The 19,427-nt window shown below is 43.3% G+C and overlaps 1 protein-coding gene across 10 annotated transcripts in view; it reads right to left on the minus strand.

The window, feature by feature from the left end:
- ST3GAL6 (ST3 beta-galactoside alpha-2,3-sialyltransferase 6) overlaps positions 1–19,427 on the minus strand; it is a 77,320-nt gene that overhangs the window by 33,600 nt on the left and 24,293 nt on the right. For 7 of the 10 annotated variants that reach the window (XM_030583317.1, XM_030583233.1, XM_030583251.1 and 4 more), the window contains 4 exons: positions 5,661–5,837; positions 4,913–5,012; positions 2,552–2,650; positions 41–118 (listed from right to left, as the gene is read on the minus strand). In XM_030583317.1, the coding sequence (XP_030439177.1) occupies positions 41–118; positions 2,552–2,650; positions 4,913–5,012; positions 5,661–5,667 (284 nt within the window). In that variant the 5' untranslated portion in view covers positions 5,668–5,837. The remainder of the gene's footprint in view (positions 1–40; positions 119–2,551; positions 2,651–4,912; positions 5,013–5,660; positions 5,838–19,427) is intronic. The other 3 variants (XM_030583268.1, XM_030583298.1, XM_030583307.1) reach the window with 2 other exon arrangements.

The raw sequence follows: 19,427 nt of genomic DNA on the forward strand, positions 1-19,427 counted from the left end.
TCTCTTCAGTTAGCACATTCCACCCACAGTTTGGACTTACATCCATAAAGACTCAAATGGTGGCGCCGATGAACAATTTTCTAGTCCAGATTTTCTTTGTGTAGCTGTAGGCGGCAGTCTAAAAGAAAAGAATATTAAAGAATTGATATGAATTGAACAGGCAACTACAGCAGGCGGCAGTAACAGGGTGGGAAACTTTGACAACCAAGCTCAATACATTGATTTTTTTAGTTCTACTAATGTCAATAGATCCCACCAACGAATAAAATACAAATGTAGGACCTAATAAAGGTTTGCAAGTAAATCTTCTGGTTGCTTTCATATTAATTTTACTACTTAATACTATGCTTCTTACTGGTAAGGCTTTTATCATTCAATGCTGCTCCAAGATACTTATCTTCATTACCTAGTAGTTCTTAAAGCTGTTACAACTGGAGGTCAGGTGTTAGGGCCCTGTGAGGAGATACAGAACTGACTCACTCTCTTGCTGACTCACCCCGATAGCCACACCAGGTGGGGTCTTACAAGTTCTACTTAAAAACATAAATACTGAGTTCTTCTGTGAGAAGAGAGAGAGCACGAGGAGGGGAGGAGGAAATCCTGCATGGAGAAATCAGCCCATTCAGAATAAAGCTTGAGGAATAAGACCTGGATACACAAAAAGGCTTAGGCGTTTGCAATTCTAAGCATTGCAATGCCTAACTTTTAGGTGTCTAGAAAAAAAAAATCACTGGAACACTACTGGGATCCACAAAATCCAAGCTAGGCACCTTGGCTCCCTATACAATGAATGGGGAGAGATAAGTGTCTTAGAATGCATTCCACATAAGCCAACACGCTAGGCGTGGTGCCACCTAAGATAGCCAATGGGAGATGCTGACAAGAGGGTGTGTCCTAGCCCTCCTCCTCTCCTGGAGATAGGCAACTAAATTCAGGCTTCAGGGAGGCGCCTATCTCTGCTAGTGATCAACAATCAGGAAACCCTCTTCTGGAGTTAGGTGGCTTACATGCCTAAGACATTTCTTGAGTGAATAAGTTAGGCATGTCATGATATAATTCCCCACTCTGAACCTTAGCATACAAAAGATGAGGTACCAGCATGAATTCCTCTAAGCTTAATTACCAGCTTAGTACTTGTAGTGCTGCCACCAACCAGGAATTCCAATGCCTGGTACACTCTGGTCCCCCTAAAACCTGGCCCGGGGACCCCCAAGACCCAGACCCTCTGGATCTTAACACAAGGAAAGTAAACCCTTTCCCTCACCGTTGCCTCTCCCAGGCTTCCCCTCCCTGGGTTACCCTGGAAGATCACTGTGATTCAAACTCCTTGAACCTTAAAACAGAGAGGAAAAGTCACCTTCCCCCCTCCTTCTCTCTTCCCCTCCCAGATTCTTCCTGAGAGAGAAAGTAATCCTAACACACAGAGAGAAATTAACCTCTCTCTCCCCCTTCCCTCCTTTCTCCCCACCAATTCCCTGGTGAATCTAGACCCAGTCCCCTGGAGTCTCACCAGAATAAAAAAACAATCAAGTTCTTAAACAAGAAAAGTTTTTAATTTAAGAAAGAAAAAAACAGTAAAAATTATCTTTGTAAATTTAAGATGGAATATGTTACAGGGTCTTTCAGCTACAGACACTGGGAATACCCTCCCAGCCTAAATATACAAGTACAAATTAAAATCCTTTCAGCAAAATACAAATTTGAACTCCTTCCAGCCAAATACACATTTGCAAATAAAGAAAACAACATAAGCCTAAGTCGCTTTATCTACCTAGTACTTACTATTCTGAGCACATAAGAACCTGTATCAGAGAGATTGGAGAGAAACCTGGTTGTACGTCTGGTCCCTCTGAGCCCTCAGAGTGAACAACAACCAAACACTAACAGCACACACACAAACTTCCCTCCCTCAAGATTTGAAAGTATCCTGTCCCCTGATTGGTCCTCTGGTCAGGTGACAGTCAGGCTTACTGAACTTGTTAACCCTTTACAGTCAAAAGAGACATGAAGTACTCCTGTTCTATTAACCCTTAACTATCTGTTTATGACAAGGCATATGACCAAGTCCATGTAAAATGGGGGAAGGGGAGGCTCTCCCTTTCTTCCTTTAGCTTAGAATATTCATCCGGAATGTGGGAGATGCCTGGTTCAAATCCTCCCTCCCCCCCCCGCCCCCACCCCACCACCTGATAAAAACAAGGGATTTGAACAAGGATCTGCCATCTCTCAGGTGAATGATCTAGTCACTGGATTACACAGTGAGTCTCTCTCTAGCCCAATTAATATTTAAATTATTTCCTTACAGTGGCACAACTTCAAACAGGAGAGATTGGGAAGATTCACATCAGAATTGTCCACAGCCCAATGGTTAGAATACTCACCTGAGAGGTAGTAGACCCCTGTTCAAATCCCCTCTTTATCAGGCAGAGGGGGGACTTGAAGCAAGGGCCTCCCACATCTTGGGTGAGTAACTAACCACTGGACTGGGAGGTCCTTTCCCCCTGCCCCGAATTGTTTGGTATAGAGCTAGGTGGTCTCTCAGCATGCTTACCGGTTCAAGTCTGGCCAGCTAGATATGTGCTCCTCCCCCTGTCTTCCCCTTGTTTGTAGATCATGCTGGAGTTTAAGTGGGAGATAGGTGTCTGGATGCCTAGAGTGAAGCAGCAGTGTGCATACTCAGAGATAGAAACATAGGTGTCTAGAGAACTTTTACACCAAATGAGTTTAGGTGCCTACAGGATTAGGCAGCAGCAGAGAGTGGGTTTTGTGGATCACAGTGGTGCCTAAAAATGGAACTGAGGCAACTAAATCTCTTTGTGAGTCTGGGCCTAATATTTACATTTGTAAGCACATTTCTGTCTTATTTAAGAAGGCAAAGCCCAGGAATGAAAGGGGGTTCACTTTCTGGAATATCTATTGTGTGTGTGCTGCGTTAGGAGCAAGCAGGCGAAACCACCCATTTACAGCTGCATAATCAATTGCAAAATGATGTTCTGACTTCAAGTTGCCACACAGCACTGATACAAACCAAACTAAGAGAATTACTGTATGTTTGGGTTGTTTAAACGCTGAGTTCATGGTTTTATAGCACAAACCACATGAACAGCATTTTGCAGATCAGACTTAAGAAGAAGTGGAGGGCTATGTGCAGCCACAGGTCTGGAGCAAATGCTCACATTTGTGCTTGAAACTTAACTATAGGTGTTTGCTTCCACAATAAACTCATGCATCCGGTTACCTGAGGTGTTTGTACACATACATGTGTGAGTTTTTCACACATAGGCAGCTCTTCAGGTTTGACAATTTGGCCTTATATGTCATAAAATGACACACATTAGTGTTTAAGGCAGGTGGAAACTAAAGACCATCAAATCTAATCTTTCAGAAGGAAGTGTCTTTAAATCAAGGTGGATTGATTTAAGTCAAAGTGATTTAGATCACCAGTTTTAATCATGCTTTAAATCAACAAGCTGGAAACTTGATTAAAAGAATTGATTTTAAATCTTATTTTGCATGTGTACTTTTTAGTTATTTTCCACTAAAGGTTGATTTTCATTGGTTGGTAACTATTAAAACCTTTTTTTGGTTTACAACTAAATAGAGCCTTTATACTAAATTTAAGAACATACGAACGGCCATACTGGGTCTGACCAAGGGCCATCTAGCCCACTATCCCATCTTCTGATAGTGGCCAATGCCAGGTGTTTCAGAGGGAATGAACAGAACTGATAATCAAGTGATCCATCCCGTCGCCTATTCCCATCCTCTGGCAAACAAAGGCAAGGGACACTTCATAGCATGGTTTTGCATCCCTGCGCATTTTAGCTAATAGCCACTGATAGAACTATCCTCCATGAACTTACCTAGATCTTTTTTGAACCCTATTATAGTCTTGGCTTTCACAAAATCCTCTGGCATAGATTGACTGTGCATTGTATGAAGAAATACTTCCTTTTGTTTGTTTTATACCTGCTGCCTATTCATTTCGTGACTCCTAGTTCTTGTGTTATGAGAAGGAGTAAATAACACTCCCTTATTTACTTTCTCCACAACAGTCATGATTTTATAGATCTCAATCATATCGCCTCCTCAGTCATCTCTTTTCCCAGCTGAAAAGTTCCAGTCTTATTAATCTCCCCTTATATGGAAGCTGTTCCATATCTCTAATCATTTGTTGCCCTTTTCTGTACCTTTTCCAATTCCAATATATCTTTTTTGGAGCTGGGGCGACCAGATCTGCACCCAGTATTCAAGATGTGGCCGTAACATGGATTCATATAGACGCAATATGATATTTTCTGTCTTATCATCTATCCCTTTCTTAATGATTCCCAACAGTCTGTTTGCTTTTTTGACTGCCGCTGCACAGTGAGTGGCTATTTTCAGAGAACTATCCACAATGACTCCAAGAGCTCTTTCCTGAGTGGTAACAGCTAATTTAGACCCCATCATTTTATACGTACAGTTGGCATTATATTTTCCAATGTGCATTACTTTGCATTTATCGACATTGAATTTCATCTGCCATTTTGTTGCCCAGTCACCCAATTTGTTACTTCTTTATACTAACCAGGAGGATACACTATGTCTACACACATTTAAGAAATTATATAGCTTGACATACACTTATTCAGATTATTAATTTTTTACCTGTCTGCCCCACATCCCAGGAAGTGCTTTAAACACTGGGCTAAATGTTTTTAGGTGGGCACCACGCTTCTGCCTCCTGCTGAGCTGGAGTTCAGCAGTTGACGGGAGAGCGATCAGGGATCGATTTATTGCATCTACACTACACGCGATAAATAGATCCCTGATAGATCGATCACTACCTGCCGATCCGGCGGGTAGTGTAGACGTACCCTAATTATTGTAATATGGATCCCACCATCAGCCCAGCAGAAATTGAACTTACAAATAGACATCTGTCTTCCACAGATTGCGGTGAAGTATAACATACATAGCAGCAGCAGCCAATAAAACCACCAGCAGAATCCGTTTCATGATTAGCAGACCTGAAATGCAACAAGATGAAATACTTTTGTTTTACACTTATTTCCACAAACATATTTTGATGGATGAGTCAAACTGTCAACATCACTATTAATTTCATTGAATTCAGTCAAAATGGTTCCTTGAACCTTAAAAATCTGTAAATAGGGTTACTGGGTCCCTTAAGTTTAGGTATTCAAGAGCTCAGTAGCAGCAACTGAATGCTATGTTCCTCTGCACTTATAAACATGAATATTCCACTGGGATAGTATAAAACAGGGGTAAGGCAACCTATGGCACATGTGCCGAAGGCGGCACATGAGCTGATTTTCAATGACACTCACACTGCCCAGGCCCTGGCCACCGGTCCAGGGGCTCCGCATTTTAATTTAATTTTAAATTAAGCTTTTAAAACAGTTTAAAAACTTTATTTACTTTATATACAACAATAGTTTAGTTACATATTATAGACTTACAGAAAGAGATCTTCTAAAAAAGTTAAAATGTATTACTGGCACGCAAAATCTTAAATTAGAGTGACTAAATGAAGACTCGGCACACCACTTCTGAAAGGTTGCCGACCCCGGTATAAACTTATTGATTTACATAGTTAAACAAATATACTGGCTAATGGCATTGAAATAAGCCAAAATATGATCTCAGAAACCTACCTGTCATATTGCTAACTTTTAATTGATACTGCCTTTTTCTTTTCCTCCATCACATTTTATTAAAGTCAGGCTTTGATCAATGGAATGTCCAAAGGCATGTTGCGATTGGCTTTTTAGGCCTTCTTAACGATGTCACAGCTGTCCACTAACTCCCATCAGTTCATGACAGGGACTGCACTGAGGAGAGAAGAATGCTACTCATTATTTTAAACAGGTAGGAGGAAAACACAGGTCCAAGTTCAGGAGAGCACTCAAGCACCTACTTAATTTGGGAGGAACAGCAGAAAAGATGAACTTTTTTATTTATTATTTTTAAGTCTTCACCTAATTAAGTGGTTTGAGAAAACAAAATTGATAAGCAGATGGGCCAGACAAAGGAAGTGGTGGAAGAGGAGAAGTGAGAGTTTCAAATGACTCTTCCATTAAATTACCACTACACTTTCAACAGCTATCAGTATGTCCTCTGCCACTTAACTCTCTGACAATAGCTGTTTGGCCACAAAATGATGTAGAAATTTGCAAAAGAAAGATATACTCTTCTATTATTTTCACTTTTCCCTCAACTATGAAAAGCAGTTCTTAGTAGGATAATATGCTGCATATGCAGCTCCCATGCTTTTTACTTCTGTTTTTTAAAAAGAGATTTAATGCTAATGAACCATACTGTAATAGAAATCAGTTATACCAAAATCACATATTGGTATATTTCTCAGGTAATTGAAACTGCTCTGCCTTTGGCCTCGTAACTCTATGAACAACTGTTGTGGCTTGTTTTAAGCATCATTAGGCTTGTTGGTTTTGGGGGGTTTTCCTAGCAGTTTAAGATACCTGAATTACGTCCCTGACTCATAACAAACATAAAAAAGGTGAAAACGTATGACACTAATGCATTATACTACTACGTCCTCTTGCCATATCCAGATTACTGCAGCATGAAAACACACAGAAAGCAGAAAAAAGTATTACAGTACATATAGGCCTTGATCCTGAGGGAGGATCCATGCACCTGCTCAGAGACCCATTGAGTTCAAGACCCTTCCTCGTCAATCTGATTGCAGGCTTGGAGCCAGGGTTTGTAATGGCATCCGTAGGTAAGGAACTCATGCAATAAACAAATTATATTTCAAACCAAAGAAGGACACGAGATAACCCCAACATTGCCTTGCTTTAACTGTTTTGAATTGTATTATCAGCCTCGACTGCTCTTTCAACCTGAACCCCTCATGTTACCCTCCCCTAGCATCTCCCTGTCATAAACAGACAGTTAAGGGTTAATGTCTCTTTTACCTGTAAAGGGTTAACAAACAGGGAACCAACCACCTGACCAGGGGACCAATCAGGAGACAGGATACTTTCAAATCTCGGTGGAGGGAAGCCTTTGTTTGTGTTTTTTGGGTTTTGCTTTGTTCTCTCTGGGCTCTCAGAGTGACCACACGTACCTACAGGCTCTCTAATCTTCTATTCCAGTTTAGTAAGTACAAAAGGTAGAAAGGCGGTTTAGTCTTTTTGATTGTTTTTGCTTTATGTGCAAATGTGTATCTGGCTGGTAGGGGTCTAATGTGTATTTGGCTAAAAGTATTTTAAATTGTATTTTTTCTGGAGGAGACTTTTTTCTCCAGTTTCTATAAGCTGACAGACCCTGTAATATTCCATCTTGAATTTACAGTGATTTTTCTTTATTCTTTTTTTCTTTTATTAAAAGTTTTGCTTTTAAGACCTGTCTGATTTTTCCCCTTGTTGAGGCTCAAGGGAATTGAGTCTGTACTTAACAGGGAAGGAGAAGGGAGGGAGAGCGAAAGGGGGGGGAACCCACCTGATTTCTCTATGTTGTGATTCAAGAAGTTTGAATCATGGTGATCTCCTAGTGTACCCAGGGTGGGAAAGATCTGGGAGGAAGAAAGGAGAAGGGGGAATCCCTTGGTTTAGATTCACGGAGCTTGAATCTGTATATCTCTCCAGGAGCCCAGGGAGGGAACACCTGGAGGGCAGGAGGAGGAAGGGAAATAGTTTATTCCCCTTTGTTGTGAGACTCACGGAATTTGGGTCTTGGGGGACCCCAGGGAAGGTTTTAGGGGAGACCAGAGTTTATCAGGCACTCTACTCTAAGTCCTGATTGGTGGCAGCTTATCAAATCTAAGCTGGAAATTAAGCTTGGGGGAATTCATGCTAGTACCCATATTTTGGACGCTAAGGTTCAGAATTGGGAATTATACTATGACACTCCCCGACACCTTTAACTTAATCCAGACCACATGCGTTTTGCCATAGTCCAGTCTTTCACTTTAGGGCTACAAAGTGAGGGCTTGTCTACACTTACATTTGATAGCGCTCTAACTTGCTGGCTGAGTGCAGCAAGTCTGAGTGCTTTAAAGCGCTAGTGTAGACAGGCTCCGAGCGCGGGGGGGGTGGATTACCAGCTCTCTCCCAGCGCTCGCACACAACCACACTTGCGCTTCAAAGCATTCCCACGGCAGCACTTTGAAGTTTCCAGTGTAGACATACCCTGAAACTCTGATTTCCACAAGCCCTTCCCTAAAACTGCAAGGAAATTATAACCAGCATAGCCTGTTTGTTAGCAGTGCTCTGTCTGAGTACGGAATGTCAAGTATGGGAGGACTCTTTTGCAAGGAAATGGGCACATAATGTTTTGTTAGAAACAGCTATCAAAATAGAGATTCTCTGACTCACCCACCTACACAGCAGAATACAATGATACATTGGTAAGTAACAAATACTAAGGGCCTGATTCTCCTCCCACTTCAATCAGTGCACATCAGGAGTGAATCAGCTGAAGACAATGGGTCAGATTTTCAGCCATAGCAAATCATTGACTTCATTGATTTTGTTGACTTCAGTGGAGCTATGCCAATTTATATCAGCTGAGGATCTGGCCTAGTGGAGTCAGAACAACAGTGTAAAAGCAGTGCAAATGAGAGGCAAATCAGCTCCTTTTGTTAGAAAAACTAATGAATTCTAAATAGAAAAAAAAAGTTGAATTCTCAGCTCATAAACTATATTTCAGTTTAGGTTTTAAGCACTGGATAATGTATATCTACGTTTTTGAATAACTACTTAGTATCCCTTTACCCTTGCAAAGAAATTTACTAAACAAAAGAACACAAATCATTATACTCTTGAAGTCATAAAGAGTCATATTACAAAACGTCACTATTTTATACATGGAGATACACCTATTTCATAGAACTGGAAAGGACCCTGAAAGGTCACCAAGTCCAGCCTCCTGCCTTCACTAGCAGAACCAAGTACTGATTTTGCCCCAGATCCCTAAGGGGCCCCCTCAGGGATTGAACTAACAACCCTGGGTTTAGCTTTCCATTTATTTTCAACACCAAATTCCATATGGAACAGCTATGTTAAAAGACCATTGCCAAGGTTGCAAAGTGAAGCATTCGGAAGTTAGAAAATGCCAGAATTAAAGGTTGGTCATGCAACCTTAACCTTGCCCCTTTAGGAATTATGCATTATGATAGTCTTTAATCACATGCTAAAATACTGTTTTTCCCACAGGATGTGAGGAGTTTGTGTGGTAAATTATGCTATTATCCACAGGATCCTTGCCTCATTTGCTGAAGAAATTAGGTTGCATTTGGTTAACACTGACAATTACTGGTTTTACTTCCCCACCAAGAAAAAAAAAAAAGTTTTCTTTTATGTGACTTTAAAAATCCATTGCATAATTCAAGTCATTCTGTCCCTGTCTCCCCCCTCCCCCCGACTGGTTTGATAAATGGAACCAGAATTAAAAGATGTCAGGATCTAGGCTCCCATCAGTGGGGCATTGCTATTAACTTACAAGTGAGACCCTATAGGAGCAGGGATCATTTGTATTACACTGAAAACCTTTCCCAATAGTGGGAAAGTATCCTTTCCCAATAGTGGGTTTTATCCATTGAGGACATTAGAGGTATGCAGACAGAGTTGGCTTTGCCCACCACACTTTTAGTCAGTATAACCTTTACTTGTGGCTGCAAACTGGATCAGAGTGAACCACTGTGTATCAATTTTGCCTACCCACTTTCAGAAGACACCATTCTCAACTAATATGATCCTGCCTTCAGAAATACCAATACACTTCCAAATACCATATTCAATCAACTAATAGCCATGTACACACACACACATACCCCTAGCTACCTATAATACACCATGTTTATCCGCTACATAGAAACATATGAATATATGCCCAGGTATCTCAAAAGCAGGACTAAGACCTAAGTATTTAGAAGTGCTATAAGCTGGAGAACTGGCTATTTGATGGCTAATGTGAAATGAGTTGATAGGAAACTGGGATGAAATCATCAGACAAATAGCCACAACACACAAAAAAAGGAATTCATAATTAACAGTCTCAGTGAAGAGGCCAAGGATAAAATGGCCCATGATATCTCTAGGTCAAGGGAGTTCAATCTGCCTTACTCATTCGTTGTTAGTAGAGGGCTTAAATAGTTCTGTTCAAACTTTCACAAGTACTTCAAAAAATACTTACAAGAAAAGGAAAAGAAATGTGATAGGCCAGATATTCTTTGTATTAGTTGTTTACAGTCCTTTGCTGAATAATTTTCTGTAACTGGATATGTGGTTTTGAAGTAAAGAGAGAACCATGGGAATTTCTAATAAGACGCCTAAATAAATCTTTGCAAATTTACATCCTCTACTACCCAGGGTAAATGTAGGAAAATTCAGCTAGCAGATTCTATTATAACATTTGGAAAGCCTTCCACATATTCATGTGACAAAGTATCCAGATTACCAAATATCCAGGATTGCTCTATGTCCACTCTGAACATAAGGGCCTTAACCTGCTCCCATTGGCTTCAAATACAGACATAGTCAAGATAGGTGTATTTGTAAACTTCTTGGCCAACATTTTTCCTTGGGATAGGGAAGCAGCATCCCTGCTGGGGCCATATTTTCATTTGGAATTAGCCTTTACTCTTCTATGTCAATAATTACAGTGCCTGAGGGCAGGGTGCAACAACTTCACATCAGTTGTGTGCCCTGTCAAGCACTCTCATAACGATAACTTACAACGATGGTGTTGTCACTCCATTGTCTAATAAGTGTGTGCAGCAGCAGCTACAAAGCCTAAACTGAGTAACGATGTGAAGTATAAGAGGGGTAGCCGTGTTAGTCTGGATCTGTAAAAGCAGCAGAGAGTCCTGTGGCACCTTATAGACTAACAGATGTATTGGAGCATAAGCTGTCGTGGGTGAATACCCACTTCATTGGATGCATGTGATGTGGCCATTCTTTTCCTTCCTCAACCCTTCCTCTGCTCCCTACTACCTGATACCTTTACTCATCACATCACTTCTAAGGGTATGCCTACACTACAAAATTAGGTTGATTTAATAGAAGTTGATTTTTTAGAAATCGATTTGATACAGTTGATTGTGTGTGTCCCCACTAAGAACATTAAGTCAGTAGTGTGTGTCCACAGTACCGAGGCTAGCGTCGACGTTTGGAGCATTGCACTGTGGGTAGCTATCCCACAATTCCTGCAGTCTCTGCCACCCATTGGAATTCTAGGTTGAGCTCCCAATGCCTGATGGGGCAAAAACATTGTCGCGTGTGGTTCTGGGTACATGTCGTCAGGCTCCTGTCCCTCCGTGAAAGCAACGGCAAAAAAATAGTTTCTCGCCTTTTTTCCTTGGTTACCCGTGCAAACGACATACCACAGCAAGCATGGAGCCCACTCAGTTCACTGTCACCGTATGTCCCCTGGGTGCTGGGACGCGAAGAGATGGGACAGGGATGGGGACTTGAGGAAAGGGGTGGAGTGGGGCTGGGGCCTGTGGCTGAGTGCGGGGCTTGGAGGTCCATGAAAACATTTAAATCAAAATAGGGGTACTCAGCTCACTAAAGTTTGAGAACAACTGAACTACACTAATGGGAGAAGCTCTTCTGCTGGTGTAGTAACATCTTCACTAAAGTGTTACAGCTGCACCCGTGCAGTTGCGCCACTGTTGCGCTGTATGTTAAGACAAGCCCTTAGGGGCTCACAGGGGCTTCTTCCTTGTGCCTTCTACCTTATTAGTTCTATAAAGCAGATTTTGGGTGCAATTTAAATAAATAGTACTAGTGTTGCAAACTTTTGCAATTTAATCGCAAGTCTTGTGATATTTGGTGTTTTGCTTTGAATCTTCACTGCAGCAATTAAGAGATGGCATGAGAATCTCAGCTTTCAATAAAACAAAGTAAGTTTCCAGCCCCCATGGTTGTGGAAAAAAGTTGAAAATGTGGCGTGAGGGCAACCTAAAAGTTCAAAAGCCAGTGGCAAAAAACAAAATTAAACTCCCCCCCCCTTTTTAAATCTCATGGATATTTAAGCCAATCTGGTAATTTGTGGCGGGGGGGGGGGAACACAACTCATGATTTTTGACTGCTTCAGGTAGCAATACTGTAATACAAAACCTTATATTGTTTTCCTCTAGTTGGCACTGCAGTACATTTCTGGTGGGCCTCCTGCTCATTAAGATAAGTCCTGGAATTAGCACTGCCTGTGTTTAATGTTTAAAAAGAACTTCATAAACTGCCAATACACATATCAAGTAGAGTGGGTTTAAAAATATATTTATACTGCTCAGTTAGTGCATTGCATTATTTCTGACTTTTTCTATTTTTTGCTATCTGTTCCAAAATAACTTTGCACAGTTTGGTATCTCTACTCTTTTTCAGGAAAGAAATACTGTCTTAGGGTACGTCTACGCTACGGGATTATTCTGATTTTACATAAACCGGTTTTATAAAACAGATTGTATAAAGTCGAGTGCACGCGGCCACACTAAGCACATTAATTCAGCGGTGTGCGTCCATGGTCCGAGGCTAGCGTCGATTTCCGGAGCGTTGCACTGTTGGTAGCTATTCCATAGCTATCCCATAGTTCCCGCAGTCTCCCCCACCCCTTAGAATTCTGGGTTGAGAGCCCAGTGGCTGATGGGGCAAAAATCATTGTCGCAGGTGGTTCTGGGTAAATGTCGTCAGTCATTCCTTCCTCCGGGAAATCAACGGCAGACAATCATTTCGCACCCTTTTTCCCTGGATTGCCCTGGCAGACGCCATAGCACGGCAACCATGGAACCCGTTCAGCTTTTTTTTTTTTTTTTTTTTTAAACACAGTCACCTTATGTGTACTGGATGCCGCGGACAGAGGCGATACTCCAGCGCTACACAGCAGCATTCATTTGCTTTTGCATGATAGCAGAGATGGTTACCAGTCGTTCTGTACCATCTGCTGCCAGTGTAATTTGGCAATGAGATGACAGTTATCTGTCCTTCTGTGCTGTCTGCTGCTATCATAGGTGCCCCTGGCTGAGATCGGCCGGGGGCGCAAAAGCAAAACTGGGAATGACTCTCCGAGTCAATCCCTCCTTTATGGTTTCTAAAAATAGAGTCAGTCCTGCCTAGAATATGGGGCAAATGGACTAGAGAAGCAGTGTATCAGAGAGCACAGCTGCTCTGTGTCAGATCCCGCAGAAATGATGAGCTACATGCCATTCACAGGAGATGCCCCTGCAACAACCCCACCCATTGCCTCCCTCCTCCCCCAACCTTCCTGGGCTACCGTGGCAGTGTCCCCCCCATTTGTGTCATTAAGTAAAAGAATGCAGGAATAAGAAACACTGAGTTTTTAGTGACATAAAATGAGGGGGAGGCAGCTTCCCCGTGCTATGATAGTCCAGGCAGGACATTAAGCACTGTGGGGGAGAGGAGCCCAGCATCCCACTGCTATGATAGTCCAGGCAGTACAGAATCTTTTCTTTACACAGGAAAGGGAGGGGGCTGATTGAAGCTCAGCCCCCAGTTGCTATGATGAAGATGGTTACCAGCTGTTCTGTACCATCTACTGGAAATGACTGGGAGTCATTCCTATTTTCACCCAGGCGCCCCCGGCCAGCCTCACCTGAAGCCAGCCAGGAGCACTCACGGGTTCATAAGAAGGACAGTTACCAGTCCTACTGCACAATCTGCCACCACGGAGGGGAGAGGAGCGGATACTGCTCTTCACTGCTGCAGCATCGCGTCTACTAGCAGCATTCAGTAGACATAGGGTGACACTGAAAGAAGTCAAGAAATGATTTCTTTCCCTTTTCTTTCATGGGGGGGAGGAGGGAGTAAATTGACTAGCTATTCCCTGACCATGCCGGACAATGTGTTTGAACATACAGGCATTGGGAGCTTAGCCAAGAATGCAAATACTTTTCGGAGACTGCTGTGGACTGTGGGATAGCTGAAGTCCTCAGTACCCCCTCCCTCCCTCCATGAGCGTCCATTTGAGTCTCTGGCTTCCCGTTATGCTTGTCATGCAGCACTGTGTAGCCTGCAGATTTTTTTTCAAACACTTTGGCATTTCGTTTTCTGTAATGGAGCTCTGATAGAACAGATCTGTCTCCACATACAGCGGTCAGATCCAGTATCTCCCATACGGTCCATGCTGGAGCTCTGTTTGGATTTGGGACTGCATTGCCATCCGTGCTGATCAGAGCTCCAGGCTGGGCAAACAGGAAATGAAAATCAAAATTTCGCGGGGCTTTTCCTGTTTACCTGGCCACTGCATCCGAGCTGAGATTGCTGTCCAGAGTGGTCACAGTGGTGCACTGTGGGATACCGCCCGGAGGCCAATACCGTCAATTTGCGGCCACACTAACCCTAATCCGATATGGTAATACCGATTTTAGCGCTACTCCTCTCATCTGGGAGGAGTACAGAAACCGATTTAAAGAGCCCTTTATATCAATATAAAGGGCCTCGTAGTATGGACGGGTACAGCGTTAAATCGGTTTAACGCTGCTAAAATCGGTTTAAACGCGTAGTGTAGACCAGGCCTTAGGCATTACATGAAAGAATTGTGGTTGGGCCTGAGCTTGCTAATCTTATTTTATTACATTTACCAAGTCCTGAACTCTTCCTCTTTTTTGCCATCTTTCCTTGCTTTCAGTGCCATTCTGACATCGATTTAGCAAGAGACAGAGCCTCATTTAAACATAAATCATATGTTTAAATGAGGCTGGGAAATTAATTTAATATCATCATGAAACATCTCTGAATTAAAACTCCATTTCCTGGTTTTGGGAATAGGATAATGTTTTGCTCTCCAGCTGTGTATGATCCGTTTAATAATGTCTTAGTTCAACTTACTTATATAACATTTCTAAATGAGCAAGTCATTATAAATCTGCTTTGGAGATTTCCCTGTTCGTGGAGTTCCACACTAAACCACGACTGCCCACACTGAGATTCTAGTGTGAAAAAGGTATTGTTGGCTTCCTGATGGTGTGGTGCAACAAACGTGCTCCTATTACAAGTAAAAAAAAAAAAAAAAAAAAGTTTCCCGTGTTGGATCCAGTGATCTGGACAGAATTTATAATGTATGGGTATTCCTGTCCAATCCATCTGAATGATAGGGGCAGAGGTGGTTTTGTTTGTTTGCTTTGTGGAAGCTGAAACCTCCTGTTGCTGGCACACTAGCTGAATGAGCAAGGCATTCCAACAGACACTGCCTCCATTAAAAACAGCATGTACTTCCCCACAGTGAGTGAGCTTTCTGCAGCAGACTTTTTCCATTTATTTCTCCAGGAACAGAGCACAATGCTTCGGAAGCAGGGAGTGGGGGAGCTGGAATTTTCTTAGCAATGGGTATTTTCCCCAGTACTTATTCTCCACCATTGGTGTTCAGCAGGGGATGGTGGTAGATGACAAGATTGGCATCTTGTTATTCTGCATTTCACCTGCTCTTGCAGCCAACAGCTTAGTTGTCCATTGCTGCACAGTACATTGGGGGCACTCCAGGAGGGTCAGCAAGTTGTTTTTAGTATCTGAAGGCTGGCCTGCTTTTATTTCAGGATAGGGTTGGTATCACAATAGGGACTGAAACGGTATAGTGTTTATAGAGTCAACATAACCATTCTGCTCCCCATCAGCACAGCCTGCCAGGTGCCAGCCAGTTCAGATAAGGGAAGGAAAAGCACCTCCAGCTGGGCCCTGCACAGATAAAACACCATCATGGTTTCATTTTGTCCCAAGGCTTTAGGGAGACTTCTGCATCAGCATCTGTTTTATGCATACTTGCACTTCCCTACTCCAAGCTGCTTCTGAAGCCAGTAACTCACCCCAGACTGCCATATCCTTGGACTCAAAACACCTTGTGAAGAATGCAAGGCTAAGTGTAAATTTATTTATTTATTTTGATAAGAACAGATTTAACATTTTTTATTAAGGTGATGTTATAAAAAAGTGAACGGTACAGAGTTTAAGCATAGAAGTTTCTGGTTATCAGGGAACAACATACAGATTATCGAGGGGGCAAAGCTTGGTTTAATATCGGGTGACGTAAGGAATACATAATCTGCAATATCCCCAATTGGAGGTAAAAAGTTGATGGGTCAAAGTACAGACATTGAGATATGACGGTATGAAGTTCCTAAAGTGGCTACTTTCAGGTGTGGAGTATAATAAGTGGATATGATGATGAGAATGGATTGACCCTCATTTGGTGAGATTTAATGTTCAGGGAGTTTATGGTTCCAGTTCATATGATCCAACGGAGAAAGTCACTCGGTCCCTCTCTCGTAGGGAAAGAACAATGTAGCTCCGGCTCACGCCTCTGGTACTGTCAATGGCCGGTGATGTGTTCAATGTAGATGTCCCTGGACCATCTGATGGTATCTGAGACCACGAGGCGCCGCATGAGCCATGAATAGCATCGACCGATCCCACAGGTCCACAGCACACGTTCATTACAGGGGTCCCAGTTGCCCAGGGCTCCAACAATCAGGGCATCATTTGCACCTTGTAGCCCTTCACTCTCAGAGTGTCGGCCGGGGGACATCTTACGAGCTGGGGCTTCGCAAAATGCCGGGGTTCTGTTCTCAAAGGAGACCGTGACGTTGGCAAGGATGATCTTTTTCTGGGCCTCGTAGGTGATGACATCAGGTCGTAGCTGGCTGTTGGTACCAGGGATGGCGCAGTTCAGGGAGATCTCCCCCAGGCGTGGTGCGATGGCTTTCCCCAGGCGGTTCTGGATGGTGTTGTGGTGCAGCTGCCAGGCTCTGGAGTGGGGTTTGCAGCTGCGTAGCCCCACTTCCTGCAACACTTGTCTCGGTTCCAATGGCGGATGGCTCCGTTGAACAGGATGCAATTGAGCTGACACGGTGGATGAACTGCCAGTCGGTGAAACGGGTGAAGCCACTCTCGGTGAGGAAGTGGTTGCTGGCATCCCACTTGCTGGTCAACTCAAAGGCTTTAACCTAGTCCAGTTTACGCTTCAGAGTTTCCACGTACAGCAAGTGGATGGCAGCCTTCAGGGTCCTCTCCAGCAAGCCCCTGGTGCTCAGGGTGACGGTGTTGTCGTTGGACATTATCTGCGGAACCCTCAACCTGCCTTCATTTTCATAAGCAAGGTGATTTTCCAAAGGAGGAATTTAGCTGGTGTTTGGCATCCAGCAAGAGTCACAATGGCTGGCTCAGTTTAATTGGGGTGTGAAACAGACAAAAGCTTCTTTTGAAATTTCTCTAATTGCACTTTTCACTTTGACTCACTGCAAAAAACCATCCACGTTGTGTTACAGATTGTCCTACCATCCTAGAGGGAAAAATCTACAACAGAGCCAGCTGAGGTAAGGGATTATCAAGAAATTTATGGTGGGTTCCAGCTGGACAGAGATGGGCAGGGTGGGAGTTTTTGGAGGGGGCAGGAACTACACTGCGTGGACATAAGAAGGGTACAGAGTATGAAAAAACAGGCAGAACTAGTTTAATCTAGGGGCTACTTTCAAGGAACAGATTCATGGGCACTGGGAGTGGAATTTCCCTTATTTGTGGAACCCACTTGATCCAGGCTGGGAAAACTTTCCATACTCCCAGTGCTGGAGTCTGAACCTACGGACACTTGTTGCTGTCTCTCCCAATTTTTGTGTCGTCTCTAAACTTGATCAGTGATTATTTGAATTTCTCTTCCAGGTCATTGATAAATAGGTTAAATAGTATAGGACCAAAAACTGCCCCTTGAGGGACCCCGCTAGAAACACACCCACTTGACTATAGTTCTCCATTTACAATTACATTTTGAGACCTATCAGGCAGCTAGTTTTCAATCCATTTACTGTAGGTCATGTTAATTTATTGTTGTTCTAATATGCACTTTTATCAAGTCAAATGCCTTACAGATCACTTGATGATTCTCTGTTCTGTTCATTCCCTCTGAAGCACCTGGCACGGGCCACTGCCAATCCTAGAAGTTTAAGTATGTTACATTAACAATATTACCTTTATCAACCAAACTTCTAATCTCATTGAAAAAAATATATAAGTGAAAAGATCTATTTTCCTTAACTCTACATTGATTGGTATTAATTACATTACACTCCTTTAATTCTTTATTAATCAAATCCAGTATCAGGTGCTCCATTATCTTACCCGTTATCATTGTCAAACTAACAGGTCCATAACTACCCAGGCATCTCTTTTACACTTTTCAATTATTGGCAAAATATCAGTTTTCTTCCAGTCTTCTTGAATTTGCCCAGTGTTCCAAGACCTTATGTCAAAGGTAGAGCACAGAGTCTTAACATTAGGACCTTCTCATCTTAGGTCATGGCTACACTTGTGAGTTAAGAGCAGACTAAAGCAGCTGTGCGCTCTCACTACGCATCCACACTGGCAAGGCATGTAGCGCTTTGACTCCGCATCTAGAGCACTCCTGGTACTCCACCTTGGCGAGTGGAATAATGTTTGATGTGCCCCCACTGGAGCGCCGCAGTGCCAGTGTGGATGCCTGGTCTATTAATGCACTCCCATTGACCTCCAGAAGTGTCCCACAATGCCTATTCTAGCCACTCTGGCCATCACTTTGAACTCTACTGCACTGCCCTCAGGTGACCAGTGGTCAGATCTGCCCTTTAAATTCTCTGGGAATTTTGAAAATCCCCTTCCTGTTTGCTCAGCCAGGCGTGGAGTGCTCTCAAGGAATCTTTCCAAGTGACCATGCCTCCATATGCCAGGCGATCCCCAGTATGAAGCAATGGCAAGGTGCTGGACCTCATCAGTGTTTGGGGGGAGGAAGCTGTCCAGTCCCAGCTGCTCTCCAGACTCAGGAATTACGATACCTTCAGACAGATATCAAGGGACATGATGGAAATGGGCCATGACTGGGAGGCACTGCAGTGCAGGATTAAAGTGAAAGAGCTGCGGAATGCCTACTACAAAGCCCATGAGGCAAACAGTTGCTCTGGTGCTGCCCCCACAACGTGCCATTTCTACAAAGAGCTGGACGCAGTACTTAGGGACCTCCACTCCGAAGACCACCATGGACACTTCAGAGCCCAGTTCAACAAGGCAGGAGGATGAGGAAAGCAGGAACGAGGGTGCTGAGGAGGAGGAAGACACCCAGGAGCTGTTCTCAAGCCAGGAGGAAGGTAGCCCATCGTGGCGGCCGATGGTTGGGGAAGGGAAAAACACCAAAAGAGATGCCCAGTAAGAGGCTTTTATTTTGGGAAGGAAGTTGTTTGCTGCGGGCTCTTGGGGTGAGGAGGTTTAGGGCTGCATGCATGCCTAGGTGTGGAATAGGGCATTGATGTGCTCTCTCACATCGCGGTTATCGACCTCAGCGATCTCTTCAAAGGTTTCATCCAGAACTTGGGAAATGCGCTTGCACAGGTTTCTTGGGAAAGCCACTATGGTCCTTGTCCCAGTCAGGCTAACATGTCTGCACCACTGTGCCGTGAGGGGTGGGGGACCACTGCTGCACAC

Source organism: Gopherus evgoodei, chromosome 1 (assembly GCF_007399415.2).
Source record: "Gopherus evgoodei ecotype Sinaloan lineage chromosome 1, rGopEvg1_v1.p, whole genome shotgun sequence".
NCBI classification, from domain to species: Eukaryota; Metazoa; Chordata; order Testudines; family Testudinidae; genus Gopherus; species Gopherus evgoodei.